Source organism: Suricata suricatta, chromosome 13 (assembly GCF_006229205.1).
Source record: "Suricata suricatta isolate VVHF042 chromosome 13, meerkat_22Aug2017_6uvM2_HiC, whole genome shotgun sequence".
NCBI classification, from domain to species: domain Eukaryota; kingdom Metazoa; phylum Chordata; class Mammalia; order Carnivora; family Herpestidae; genus Suricata; species Suricata suricatta.
Genome location: NC_043712.1, coordinates 83,133,318 through 83,148,037, shown reverse-complemented (window position 1 = coordinate 83,148,037; position 14,720 = coordinate 83,133,318). Strand labels below are relative to the sequence as shown.

The window sequence follows — 14,720 nt, the reverse complement described above, 5'->3', positions numbered from 1 at the left end:
TTGGAGGAAAGCCTATCATGCGTGACCCCATGAAAGGACTTGAAAAGCTCTAAGGGGTCACCTTGACAAGCAGTGGCCCCTCCAGTCCCCTGCGCAGCAAGGGAACTTGGAAAGCACTGTCGTTTTCCCAATGGCTGGAGCTAAAACTTGACGGGAACCTCTGTACTTCCTGGTGAACCTCCATTTTGTTCATCTGGATTCTTCTGAGTCTTCCTTCTCTTTTGTTTCTGGTTTGTGCTGACCTAATCTTGGCGCCTGTCACCTTTCCCCTGTCTGACACTGTCTTCTCTGCTGTCACCGTTCGCATCCTTCCGTCCGGCTGCCCTGACCCTGTGGCCCACCCCAAGCCCCCACAGTGCACCTCCCCTTCTGAGATGTCCATGCTTCTAAAACCTTCTCACCGCTGTCCCAGGCTGCCTCCTTTCTTTGGCCAAACCCCCGTCCTTCATAATATAAGCATTTTCTGACACTTGTCTCCAGAGAGAGGGGATGTGTCCACATTAACCGACCGAAACTAGCTGGCACAGTGCTTAGCATGTAAGGAAGCCCCCAGTAAACTTTCATTGAGGGGCACCTGGGTGGCTCAGTCAGTTGAGCGTCTGGCTTTGGCTCAGGTCATGATCTCAAGTTCGTTGGTTTGAGCTCTGCATCAGGCTCTGTGCTGACACCTCAGAGCCTGGAGCCTGTCTTCAGATTCTGTGTCTCCCTCTCTCTCTGACCCTCCCCTGCTCGCACTGTCTCTCTCTCTCTCTCAAAAACAAATAAAACATTTAAAAATTTTTTAAAAAATAAAATGCTTGTTTAGAAAAAAGAAAAGAAAGAAACTTTCATTGACTAACGAGTGAATGCACCAATTCCCGAAATCTCAGCCTATCTCTAGGAGTCCAGTGGTGGTTTTCCTTAATTGCATGTGAATTCTTTCCCCATGTGTGAAATGCATATGAAAGACCTTCTCCTTCTGCTGTATACAGTACCAAAATCTTACCTCTGTTCACAAGGTTTTTATTTTGAATCCACTCTCTCCGTTTGCCGTGCACGTGCAGCTTTGTTACTGATCCTAGAGAGCAGAGAGGCCCCGAGGGCGTCTTGGAGGCTGCTGTACCCTGTCCCTGTCCCTCGCAGTGCAGGACCACAAGCCCAGAACATTTAGTGTGCACGCTTATTCGCTGAGGACAACAGCAGTTGCTGAAATGTCGGTTGTGGTGGTGATTTTCAGCATCCTGAATAACCAAGTGTATTCACTCAGGGTAAGCAGAGACTTCCAAAGGAAAACCTTTGTATTAAGGAATTTGCTGTGTTTCCAGTTAAGCAGCAACGAAAAGCAGTTTCTTTTGAAGAAAAATTTCAGATGGGTCCAGAGTTTGGTGTTAGCCCCTTTTGTGATACTATTAATTACTAATGGCAATAATAATTTAGGGTCAGACAACCTTTTGAGATTTTTCAAAAACAAGTGGAATTGTCACATTTTTTTTTAAATTTTTTAGTCTTTTTTTAAACATAGTTTATTGACAAGTTAGCTAACATACCGTGTACACAGTGTGCTCTTGGCTTTGGGAGTAGATTCCTGTGATTCATCGCGTTCATACAACACCCAGTGCTCTTCCCAGCAAGTGCCCGTCTCAGTGCCCATCACCCATCTTCCCCCGTCCTCTGAGCCCCCATCAACCCTCAGTTTGTTCTCTGTATTTAAAAGTTTTCTTATGGTTTGCCTCCCTGTCTGTTTGAAACTATTCACCTTCCCTTCCCCCATGGTCTTCTATTCAGTTTCTCAACGTCCACATATGGGTGAAAACATACGGTATCTGTCCTTCTCTGCCTGACTTATCTCACTCAGCAGAATGCCCTCTAGTTCCATCCATGTTGCTGCAGATGGCGGGATTTCATTCTTTCTCGTTGCCCGGTAGTACTCCATGGTGTATATAAGCCACATCTTCTTGAGCCATTCATCAGTTGATGGGCCTGTGGGCTCTTTCCATGATGTGACCTTTGTTGCTAGTGCTGCCATGAACTCTGGTGTGCAGGTACCCCCAGGAAGATTCATATTTTAGAGGTCTGGAGGTATGCTTAAGACTCATCACTGCAACTTGTTTCCAGAGTTGGATCTTAAGTGTTATTATGTATTCACTTAAAAGCTATATAAGGGGCATCTGGGTGGCTCAGTCGGTTAAGTGTCAGGCTTCAGCTCAGGTCATGATCTCATGGTTCATGGGTTCGAGCCCCGCATCAGGCTCTGTGCTGACAGCTCAGAGCCTGGAGCCTGCTTCGGATTCTGTGTCTCCCCCTCTCTCTGACCCTCCCCTGCTCTCACTGTCTCTCTCTGTCTCTCAGAAATAAATAAAAAAACATAAAAAATATTTTTTAAAAGCTGTATAAACCTTACTGTGTTGCATCAATTAGAAATAACTTAGAAATGATCCTTCTGCTTTGGGCATTCTGTTTTTAGTTCTAAAACATTTAAATGCTACCAAAAGGAGATTGAGTCTACTGATTTTGTTGCTGCTGCTCATATTCTTTAGTTCAGGACATTTTACATAATTTAAGCTGTCGTTTTTATGTAGACTCAACCACAAGGTTCTGACCCACGCGGTCAGGAACAACTCCCCAACGACAGTCCGGGGTTTATCATTTTATATTCGTTGCCCAACGGGATGTAACCATAAAGTAATGGGACAGTTTTCCCAAAGAAACATTCTGGGCGTTACGAATCTCGGAGTCCTTGTCCCCTTCAAAGGAGACACGGAGGAAGGCGACACATGGGTTCCAGTAAACAGTCAGAGCTTAACTTGTTGTGGAATGCCTCTTCTTCAGCTGTCGCTGCGCCGCTAAGAAATCACAGAGTAAAATGACATATTATTTTGAATATCCTGAATTGTGACGGAGGTGAATTTGCTTTTCAGTGAGGATCAGAAATCATCCTAGGACCTGTGGCAATCAGCACAGTTTGGAGTGTTATTTGCAGTCACAGTTGGATGTAATATAACAAGAGGAGCTTTCTTGAATGATACATAAACTGACTCTTGAACTTGATTGTGAAAGAGGAATTCCAGACCCTCGGGCCTCGGAAGAAGTGTAAAGGCTCCCAGGGTAGTTACGGTGAAGAACAATACGTGTGTAGCTTAAGGGGGAAAAATGTGTGTGTGTGTGTGTGTGTGTGTGTGTGTGTGTGTGTGTGTGCAAAATAAGATCAGTTTTATTACTTTATAGACATCCCTTGTAGATGAAAAAAATACTCCTATCATGGAACTCTTTATAAGCAAACTTCTGAATGTAAGTAGAATTTCCTTCTCACCCTTTCTAAGCCTCTCGAGAAATCTGAATTTCTAATAATGACTTATTCTGAATCTTCAGCTCGTAAAAAAGTAATTGTTCACCATTTAAAAAGCAGATGCTTTGGGGTGCACGTCACCTTTATCTGATTAACTTCATTATCCCTGCTGTTCATTGGGAGGGTTTTATGTGGGGTTTTTTTTCTTTTTTTTTCTTTTTGGTTGTTGTCATTTGTTTTCGTTTTGGCTGTATCCATCTTTGTTTACTCTGAGACTCCCAAACTGCATTTCCTCTTGGTAAAAATATCACTAAGCTTTTAAACCAAGACAGAGAACGAAATCTAAGCTGAAGGTTATTAATTCTTCCATGTGCTTTTAAGCTCTTTATCGTTGCATTGGTAACAGATTCCCTTCTTTTTCAAACGGGACCCTGGTATCAAACATCAAATTAAAAGAAGAGAAGTCTCAAAGAGTTTTTTTAAAAAATGAACACGCTAACTTTGGGGCTCCAATTATGTTTTTTATTTCTATTAATGGAACCTCTAAAGAAAGAGTTCAGCCAAGCAGCCGGACCGCGTTCTGTCAGGTGGCCTCCCCGGGGACCTCCTGGCCTGCCTCCCCAAACTTCCAGATGTATCCGCCACATCCGTCACCTCCCGGCCAACCAGGCCCCTCTTTCTTCACTGCTGAGGTGAAATAATAATACGGAAAAGTAAAATGAGGTGCACAGAAGGTCATCCTTTGCCAAGGGGCCAAGACAGCTGAACGGTTTAAACTGTCCGAATCCGAAAGTTTGATTGGAAAAGTAGGTGACCCATGTAGTTAGAGATCAAAATGGTCACTGGCTTACAGTTTTAAAAAAGTCCTACTGTGGTGTTTTCGCCGCAGACGGAATATTATTTTAGGCTGCCTGGGAATAACTGTTGCCCAAATGATTATTGTTTTGCAGTTTGGTGATTTAAATGCTGTATCTCCCGGAAATCTGGATAAAGGTAAGAAGTGAAAATCATGTATGTTTTTAAGGACTTTTTTTTGACTGAGAAATTCTCATGGAGGAAACTGTGGTGGATGTAGAAACGGCACCTAACCCTAGATGAATATGCGAGCTGTGTCTTCTGGAATCCTCAGGATTTCTCTATTCTCTGCCTTCTGTCCGGGATAGTACATGCCAGGACTGACTGTAAATGCAGTTACAAACTCCTCTTGACTTTGGCCTGCCAGCCCATACAGAGAGCAAGAAATTATTTCTGACCGTTGCCAGAGTCCTGGAGAAAAGTGATAAAATTTTGTTCCAGGCTCACTCAGTGGGAGAAAAGATTTCTCAGCCCGCCCCTTTTCACCAATTCATACTTTTCACTGGAGAAAACAAGTCAGGGATAGCATTGAAGTTTACTGTAAAAAGCAAGCTCAGTAGCGGGACTGAGGAAAGGGCTCAGATGCATAGTCTTCAGATTTCAAAATCACCATCACCGTTGCTACTCAACAAAGACTATGCATTCCTGAAGAAAGGTGAGGTCTTCAAGACCATAAAAAGGAACGGAGCTCAGGGGAAATGAGGTTGGGATAGGCAGACCACATACAAGCAAAACAATCCCAATAAAACTACCAGCTCGGGGACGCCTGGGGGGCTCAGCTGGTTAAGCTTCTGACTCTTGAGCTCGGCTCAGGTCATGATTTCACAGTTGGTGAGTTCAAGCCTGACCTCCGGCTTGGCGCTGATGGTGAGGAGCTTGCTTGGGACTCTGTCTCTCCTTCTCTCTGCCCCTCCCCCACTTGTGCACATGCTCGTTCTCTGTTTTAAAAACACTTGCTCAGTTAAGAATTTTAAATGTTTAATGAATAAGCAGAGCAGAAAACATAGTCCTTTCTTCAAAGAAACAAAAACAAAAAGTAAAGATAGCCTGAGGTTTGGAAGAATTGGGTTCTGGAGTCAAGGACAAAAGGCACAGACAGGAATACTGCACACGTAGTTCTTCCAGGATGGAGCCAGAGCTAGTGGGGAAACTGAGGCAGGGGCGGGGCTTGGGGAATCCATACATGAAGGGCAGCACTCTTCTCCAGAGGGTCTGGCACCGGGTATCTGCGGTCAGCCTCTGGCCCCCTCCGTGCCCTGGGGCGTCCCCGGGAGGCAGTGACTCCCCTCAGGGGCCTGCGGTCAGCCGAGCTCACCAACCGCGCTCGGGCCCCTTCCGCTCTTAGTGAGGTGCTTAAGAGCCAACGGGGAAGGGAGGGAACCGGAGCCCCAAAACACTGCTGCTGCCAATATGCCCCCTCCAGGAGGAGCCCAGCGACAGAAGAGTGAAGCAGCGACAATACTATTTATAACTTCAGACCAAGAGAGGTGGGAGGTGAAACCCATGTCCGGCCTGAGGCCGCCCTGAGGCTGCCCTGAGCCAGGTCTTGTGACCCTGGTGCAGAAGTGTGGGCAGCGTTGCCCCTTGGCCACTAAATGGCTGCCAATCTCCTCTGTCCAGCGCTGCCCTGAAACGGAGTCCTCGCTGACCTCCAGTAGCGCCTAATTTGAGTTGCTGTGTCACAAACATCCATAGCCTTGAGGGTGCTTCTAGGAAATGTCTTTGAGTATTTAGAAGGGTAGAGGAGGTCTATGGAACCGTAGTCGTTTGCCCTCGGAACTGGAGACAGGGCTTGCTCTTTGTGGACTGCCCTGTAGCCTTCGCCAGGGGCCCATCGCCCACACGTGGGCCTGCAGGGCCGGCCTTGGAGACTCAGGTGTGCTCAGGCCCCGGTCCCATCGCCACTTCCACCCACGACGTGGCGGGTGAAGGGCCTTTCTCCGCTCTTTTTGCTCCTCTGTCAACTGGAAACGACTTTTTTCCTTCCAGTGCTGCCTCTTTGATTATCTTGACGCTATTTCTCAGGCTCCAAAAAGTTGGTGGAGTGGGAGCTGAGAGCAGTGTGGTTCATTCTCACCTTGGGGTGACCCTGGTGGTCCCGTCCACCCCCCGACCCTGTGCTTCTTGGGATCACACTGGCGAAAGTCGGGGCCTGGTTTCGAATGTGAAATCTTCAAGCATTTTTGTGCCCTTTTTTCACAAATTTTTATCCCCCGATAATAAAAGTAGGTCTAGCTCTGTATTAAATTTTCAAATAATACAGAGATGTAGAAACCATGAAAAGTGAATCTTCATGGTCACAACCCTGAAAGACCGTAAGAATGGCCTGTGAGGATCTTTTGAGATATTTTTTTGTTTGTTCAGATATAAGCAAATGCGAAACCAAGCCCCGAATGTGTCCTACACGTGTGTTTCGACGGTACCCTCTCTTCAGGAAGCAAATGTCTACCAAACGGATCCCTGTCCCTGCGGCCACTAGCCCTCTGGAGGTGCTCGTTCTGACACATCCTGTCATTCTCGGAGGCGCAAAGGGAGCAGGATAGAGTAATGAGCCAGGACCGCCCGTGCCTCGTCTCAGAGCCTTTACCTCCTAATAATGCGTGACGTCTTTTCCAGTCAGTAAATCTAATCTCGACCATTTTACGTAATTATTTTTTTTAATTTTAATTTTTTTGAGAGAAAGAGACTGTCTATGCCCGAGCCAGGGAGGGGCAGAGAGAGAAAGAGAGAAAATCCCAAGTGGGCTCCATGCCCAACGCGGGGCCATCTCACAACCGTGAGATCATGACCTGAGCCAAAACGGGGAGTTGGACACTCCACTGCCTGAGCCACCCAGACCCTCAGTCATTATATTTTTGGTAACGTGTATTGGCCCAGTTAGTATGGTGACGCACAACATTCTCGGGCACCAGGAAGTCTGGACGACGGCCCCTGCTTTCCATGTTGTGGTCATTTGGCAAATCAGCGCAATCTCACCTACGCTGACATGCGGCACAGCTGAAATTTACATCTAGTATAGATTTCGAAGGAGACCGAAAGTGTTCTTTCTTCCTACCTTTTCTTCAGTTAGCATTTCTCAGCTTATATAGTCCCCCAAAGCCCCCATAGTGTGCCAGAGTGACCACTCGCCAGGGCGGCCCAGATTGGGCCAACTATGTAAAACAAAGACTTCAGGAAATTCCAAAGGCCGTCTTAGAAGGGCTTTGGCGGGCACCAGCCACACGCCAGCCCAACGCCGGTTACCGTCTCTGTGTTCACGAGAACGTTGGAGGCACTTACGGAGCGCGGACACACAAATGCCACCCGCCGCGCGAGGACCTACCAGCTCTGTACCCTGAGACTTGCACCCCCCGCGCCCCCTCCCCCTCCCCGCCCCGTGGCTTTCTTAGCGTGCCAAGGAAGAGTTTCCAAAGCAGGTGTTGATCGCCATTTTCCGCTCTCGATCTCGGTGTCGTTTGTGCAGATGAAGGCAGCGAAGTGGAAAGCGAGATGGATGAAGAACTAGATGACTCTTCGGAGCCGCAAGCCAAAAGAGAGAAAACCGAGCTGAGCCAGGCATTTCAGGTGGGCTGCATGCAGCCCGGCCTCGAGAGCGGCGTGCAGCCCGGCCTCCTGAGCCCTATCCACAGCGAGCACATCGTCACGAGCAGCCAGACTATCAGACAGTGCAGCGCCACGGGAAACACGTACACTGCGGTCTAAGGAATATTAAAGCGTATTTTTCCAGCTCACATTACCCCTGTTGCTATATCGGGCTTAAGGTGAAATTTTAATAAGCCTGAAGGTCGACTGTTGTCAAATTCTATCTGTGCTGAACATTACCTTTTTGGAGTTGTGAAATGGAATGGATGTATGTATTTTGCCAGGTCTTTTTTTTTTTTTAACAAAAAAAATCATTTGCCTATTAATAATAAGGTTTTTTCCTTTAGTTTCAGGTGTCAAGAAGGATTTTTACCACACTTAATGCCAATGTGTTTGTTTTCTGATAATTAAAAAGTAATTTACATTTTTTGTAGCTTAAAATATTTTATTGTTGATTGTTAGTCTTGGTGTATGATTTCATGTGAAAGTTTTTAATTAGATGCACTTCTGTGAAATATCAAAAGAAATGAATTTCTTTGATTTACACTGGAGGCATGCCCATTTGGCAGCAGATACATCGAATTTGCTTTTGAAAGGTGCTTTTCATTGGACAGAACCACGAGACACAATTTCGGTAACACTTTGGTGTGGAGAGAGAGTACAGAGCGTCTTTATCCTAGTGCTAGAGGATTGGGCAGGTCATCTGTTTTTCTCCGGAGGGGGGAACAAATGGAGCTAGTGCATTTATCTGTTCAGAGTAAATGACAGGACTGCAAGAGATTATGCTAATATGTACATAATTTGTGTACATAATTATTAAACCCTATTCACGCAAGCTTCCGTTAAACCTTGAATTTTAACTGTTATTTGCATACCAATTCCTCTGTTTAAAGACTACTGATTCTGTATTTGGGACCACTGCACAGACATACTCTGCTGTCAAGTGGGGCTGTTATAGTTAGTTACTGAAGCTGAAAAAAAATGACTTGACTTTTTTTGGTTTTGTTTTGTTTGTTTGTTTTTTTAAGTGTACATGCTACTTATGCTGAACTGGACATACAGGAAACCATTCCATTTGGATGACTTTCTTTTATTCCAGGTCTTTTTCCTAATAGTAGTTCACTCTGCTGCTATTATAAAAGAAAATTTATAGAACGCAAGGAATGTAGCAACCTGCATATCGTTATTTCCTTTAAAACTATTTCCTGGTTTCTGAAGTGTGTGGATTTTACATTTAAACCGAACCTGAGGGCAGTGTAGCCGGCTCCCCACACTGTTGCTTAACCCCATTTCTGTAGGATTTGGATAGGTGGCTGGACGGACCAGTGCCATTGAAGAATGTACATCAGGGATCATCGTACCTCGGCTATTACATGGTGCCTTAAAACAGAACTGAAGTTAAGGTTTTAGTAAGGCTTATTTTGTTCATGTGAATTCCTCCGCAATCCATTTGACAAGGTGTGCCTGTCCCTTTCAGAGTCCCGAAATGAGGACAGGTTACGTGCTCTTCAAAGGAGATGTAGGGCGAACAAAAGCAAAGCAGAAAGACAAAACTCAATTCCCCTCTCGGAGTGCCCGCGGACGTACTTTTTGTTCAGAGAGCTGACTTTTATGACTTGATGACCCATCAGATTGCATAAGGGCGTGGAACAGCGGACTGGTTTTTCACTACCAACTTGTCATGTACCATCACCAGTGTCTTAGGCCGTTTTTAGCTAGTTCTCATGTAAGGAAGTTGACAAAAGAGGCAGGTACTTATCGAAGTGCATCTTGTCAGTCTAAACGTTTGTGTCTGCGTCTTGGTGTCTGTGTGTCCACAGCACGCACGCGTACCTGTGGGCGGGAGTCAGTTACAGAGTCAGGTGAGGTCCTAGACAAGACACACCCCCTCAGTCCCATGTTAATTGACATGAAAAGCCAAGTTCTTTTAAAGACTTGAGTTATAACAACAACAAAAACAGGCACATCCATTCATTTTAACCATTTTTGAAAAGCTGATCAGCAAAAATAATACATAAACACATAAAGCCAAAAAAAAAAAAAACAAGCAAGCACAACGTGACTTATAGATTGTTAATGAGTCCCATGTTAAACTCAACATGTTTATCTTTCCAGTTTTATTGGGGTGGGGGCGGAGGATTGGAAAGAAGAGGGTGAGCCAATCTGTAAAGTTAAAAATACCAAATGGCTTATCGGGAACTTCGCAAGGTGTGCTTTCCCTGCAGGTACCTGATTGCCTCACACTGTTCACCTAAGGCAGATCAACAACGTTTCGTAAGGAAACTTTAAATGTTGTAGATTAATTTTTTAAATGGACTCAACTTTTGTATGACTCAACTCACTCATATATTTGAAAAGTCTTCGGGAGCATTCTACCGTCACCTCACCCAAATATCATTCAAATGACCATCCCCCTCATTTTTCTCCTGAAAAGAGGGGATAGATTTGTACCATCGCACAAAAAGGCAAACACACAGAACACCTGCGCCACGAAGAGCCCGCACGTCTGTCTCATTGTGCGTTAGGGAACGTTTCCAGGCGGAATTAGTTAGAACCGTAGGAAGGAAGACCCCCTTCATTTTCACTCTTCTTTCTGAGAAGCTTCTTCACTTTCCTCTCCCGATCCACCAGCCCTAGACCCGGGCTCCATCTGTATCGGACCAAACGTATTTGCTGCTTTCATCTTGTTTATTGAATGGTTTTAAATGTATTTATTATCACTGTTTAATGTTGGGTGTCTTTGTATCATTAGAGGAATCTGATCACAATGGGCAAATTTAGATTGATGAAAGGTGGGGATTGGGACCCTCCAGGATTCAACATTTCTTCCACTTGTTGATGGTTTGAATGAATGATTCTTATATTTCAGCTTGACTCACTAAAAAACGTTCTGAACTCCTTCACGAACACGGGAGCGTTCATCTGTGGCAAGGGCAGATAGTTTTGACTAACAGACAAGAGAGCGTCTTCATTCTTTTCTACTTCTGATGATCTGTCGTCCACAGTAAGACAGTATGTGCCCACGTCACGCACAGACATCTCAACCACTCTTGAGTTGGCATTGTGAAGTAGATCAGAGCATTCAAACCTCATGATTTGTACGTTTGTGGATATCGGAACAATCCAAGTATTGCTTTCCTTTGACATTTCATTTTCTTTTTTTTTTTAATTCATTGAAACTGTGACTTTTCTACGTGATATTGACACTAATACTCTCAGAGTAGATTTATTGACAAGTGACAAGTCTACATTGTAAGGACTTCTTAACATTTCTTGACGTTGTAATCAAACCACTAGTCTTGGAAACTGTCTACACAGACCAAGTGCTACATTTTCAGCGAGGAAAATGTAAGGAAGGCATGTTGGCTATTTTTAAGTTCTAGAAAAGATACTTCCGTATAAGAGGATTGCGTCTCATGGGTATGGTTTGATCTTCACTTATATACTTTGAGAATCATAACCTGGAAGGTTTGCGTTCACGAAGCCAGTGAACAAGGGGGTGAAGTGGGGCAACCGTATCCTCGGAACACAGGGCCCCATTTTAAAGATTTTCTTTGGATAGCAAATGGCTGGTCACTTTTTCAGGATTCTCATCCAGACCATGTTTGGACTTACTACTTTAAGTCTTACTGCCTTTTCAGAAATCTGCTTTCCTTTTTGTGCTTTTTCTTGTACTGTATAGGACGGTTCACGCACCTCTCTTTAGATGGTGTACTTTAAAAAACAAAAGTAAATTTTAGAAAATGGTTTTAACACTGCAAACCTAAAATTAGTAGTGTGCAACGTTGACTGCCTTTGATTTGTAGTGGATGAGTAAAAATGAACATGTTTCTTGTGGAAGACGCTGTCAAAGTCATCTGGGAATGGCTATGGTTTCATTACTGTAATCATGAACCTTTTTACATGAATGCACTCTTGCGGAGTGCTAAACATGATGCATTTTCAAGTTTGAAAAAATTCCTCAGATGATATATTTGAAATGCCTAAAACGATGCTGTGCTTGAGACAGTAGTGTAAAAGGGGGGGAGGATGCGTGTCACTGTGATGTTGGCCCTCCCTGGTAGACACGAGTAGAACAGCTTTGGCAAGTCACCTTCCTGTACAATTTGAGGCAGAGTTAGATACGGCAAACTGACCTTTGTTCCAACCTTCTCTCCCCCCAAATTCCTGGTGAGAAAACCACTCTCAGAAAATCGAAATCAGGACTCAATCACAGCAGAACTTGGGGGAGAGAGAGGGCTTGACATGCAGTGCTATGAAAATTGGGCTTGTCACTCGATCAGATCAACCTCCATGTGTATCAATGAATGGAATCCTAGTATTTCTGCAAGTTTGGTGATTAAAAAAAAAAAAAAACTGGAATAGAAGCATTAACTCAGTGCTTAGTTCTAGTATTAGAAAACCCCTTTGATGTAATGCCTTGTATTAACCCTTTGAGCATTGTAAGGTATACAATGGGGGACAAAAGCCTTTCAGATCATTTATTTAGAGTTAGACCGGTAAAATAGACTCTATATCCAAATGTCTAATTATGCTGTTTTTTTAGAGGGGGGGAGGGGGAGGAAGAGAAAGTGTTTCCATGCTGAACACTTGCATTTTATATACAACTCTTAATTTTCTTCTTCAAGAGGGCTTGATATATTTATTCCCAAATATTCACTGCCATCTAAGTAAGTGTACTGTTTACAGAAAAAAAAATCAACTTTTCTAGCCTCACTTCATGACTCTAGAAAAGGGAACCGATCATGGGCCTGTACACCTGTGTCATAACTGATCTCTGCACATTGAACGTACCTAGATTGCCTTTAAAAGGTATGATAAAGAAAGGGTTACATTTCTTTCTTTTTTTTTTTTTCCCCAAAACAAAACAAAAAGATCTCGTTAATTTAGCTTTAGAAAGTACAGTTATGAAGCGAAGCCTTAGGAAGAAATGAGTTCCAGTGGATGAAGCGAAGCTGAACTCGTTGGGGGCAGGTAAGGTCTTTGGAGTTAGATCTCTCATAAAATAGCATTTGGGAACTTCATACAGGGCATAATCTTAATCTATGCTCCGAACCTTTTACCACTTTGTCAAACAATTAGACATAGATAGAATGGAGAGCAAAGCACTTGACTTTCAGCTCATGTGTCCGGAAATGCCATGGCGGCTGCTTCTGAGACCCGTAAGTGCCAGCCCGCCTGTACGCTGCCGACTTGGCTCAAGGGGCGCTCTGCGTGCACCTGTCCCCCTCTGTCCCCCGCGCGACGGAGCCTGAGAGCAGTGTCGTCTGCAGATGTGCACCTGCGGCCCTAGCCGGGCGCGCCTCAGAGTGCTACCTATTCCGATGTCTGGTGAAGGGACATCCATAGCCTAGTGCAAGGTCACCGTGAACATTGCTTTCTTTAGACGGTGTAGGAAGTCAGACCATGCAAATTACTCATGTGTTAACACGCAATACTCAAAGGGTTTTAAGTTAACTCTCTTCTTTTGAATTCTTCATGATGATTTACTGTAAATGCTTCTCAGTTTGCATGCTCTGATCATTGCTGCTAGTGATTTTATGTGCCAGTAGACCTGAGTTTAGTTTACCAATTTTACTTAAATAGTAAAAGCCACTTACAAAGTGACTGCCTAGGATTTCTTTTTTTTTTCTTTCTTTTGTTTGGAATAATTGGTAATACGTCTTAATTTTCACAAATGTGTTTTGTCTCTTCTTTTATTTGGTTCTGGTATTTGATTCTTTTCCCCCCTCCTTCTTTCGTTTGTTTTTTAAATAAATTATGATGTTGGGATTGGAAGCCCTGAGTAATGAAATCTTTGGTAAGAATTGTTACGTAGCTTGATAATGAGGACAGCAAATCTTTGTGAGAAGAATTTTGATTCCGAGGGAGGAAGGAAAAAATAAGAACTCCCATTGACTGTTGATAACAGAGTAAATTTTTCCTTCAATGAATTAATAGTTTTGAACGAATGATTGCCTTGTTTTAACCTGCTAAACGCAATTTTAAATGACCCAATAAAGGAGGTATTGAATTTTATTCGTTTGAAAAGCATCTTTTGTACCAAAGCAAATTTTTTTCTCTACTCATCTCCATCATCAATTGGGACCCTATGGTGGTGACCAATGCGTTGGTTACAGAAACTTTAAGTGAGTGCCTTGAGAAAACTTGGAAATTTGTGCCTGGGGTGGTAAACTTTTAATTAGGTTAATTGTAGTGCTTACCAATCAGTAATTCTCCTATCACTCAGGGCTTTCGTACCTTCTAGGTAAAACTTCTTTCATTGTGTTTTTTTTTAAAATACTGTACTTTTTTTTAAGTGCCATCATTTAAATTTCACTTAGTAAGTGGCAGATTACATTATTCAGTCCCACAAGCACAGATACATAGTAACACTAGGAGATATTTGAACATTTATTTTACAATCGACTGAATATATTATGTAAATGAGGTAAGCAACTTTTGTAGAGATTGTATGTGTGAGATAATGTAATGTTCTTTTCCAGTTTTTGGACTACAGTTGAATAAACTTTTTAATTATTTAAAAACATCTTTACCGAATAACATGTGATGGTTTTTTGTATAATGTATTTGATTTTGTAAATACGTATTTCCTGATGTGATTTTTGTGAGAAATGCTAAATCTTTTAGTATATCATGTCCTCTCAAAATTGGCAGGAGCTAAGTACTAGTTTGCGGGCGATTTGTATTGTGGACTGTACAGTAACTGGGGAACTTTTATAATTATAAAAATATATATTAACTTTTAGTGTGTTGTTTAAATGACTGGAACATACTAAAGATATTAGTAGGATTTTTCTGAATATTTCAGACTTGAACTCAGGCTAGCTTTCTTGTGTTTTTCAAAACAAAATGGTGTCTTGTCTTTTAAAATCAATAAATTTGTTTCCTTGTTACAAATACATTGGAAATGCCTTGATTTCCACACACACCCCCCTCCCGGAAATCACTGCCAGGAAGTGAGCCTCCCTCATCCAGAGGGAGACTTCGTGTCATTGACTAGCTTAGAAACAAAAAT

The 14,720-nt window shown here is 43.3% G+C and overlaps 1 protein-coding gene across 5 annotated transcripts in view; it reads left to right on the top strand.

The window, feature by feature from the left end:
- The window catches only part of RFX3 (regulatory factor X3), a 261,029-nt gene extending 246,579 nt beyond the window's left edge, over positions 1 to 14,450 (top strand). For 4 of the 5 annotated variants that reach the window (XM_029919467.1, XM_029919468.1, XM_029919466.1 and 1 more), the window contains 2 exons: positions 4,216 to 4,258; positions 7,584 to 14,450. In XM_029919467.1, coding sequence (XP_029775327.1) covers positions 4,216 to 4,258; positions 7,584 to 7,822 — 282 coding nt within the window. In that variant the 3' untranslated portion in view covers positions 7,823 to 14,450. The remainder of the gene's footprint in view (positions 1 to 4,215; positions 4,259 to 7,583) is intronic. The other variant, XR_003901718.1, reaches the window with a different exon arrangement.
- The last annotated feature ends 270 nt before the right edge of the window (positions 14,451 to 14,720 follow it).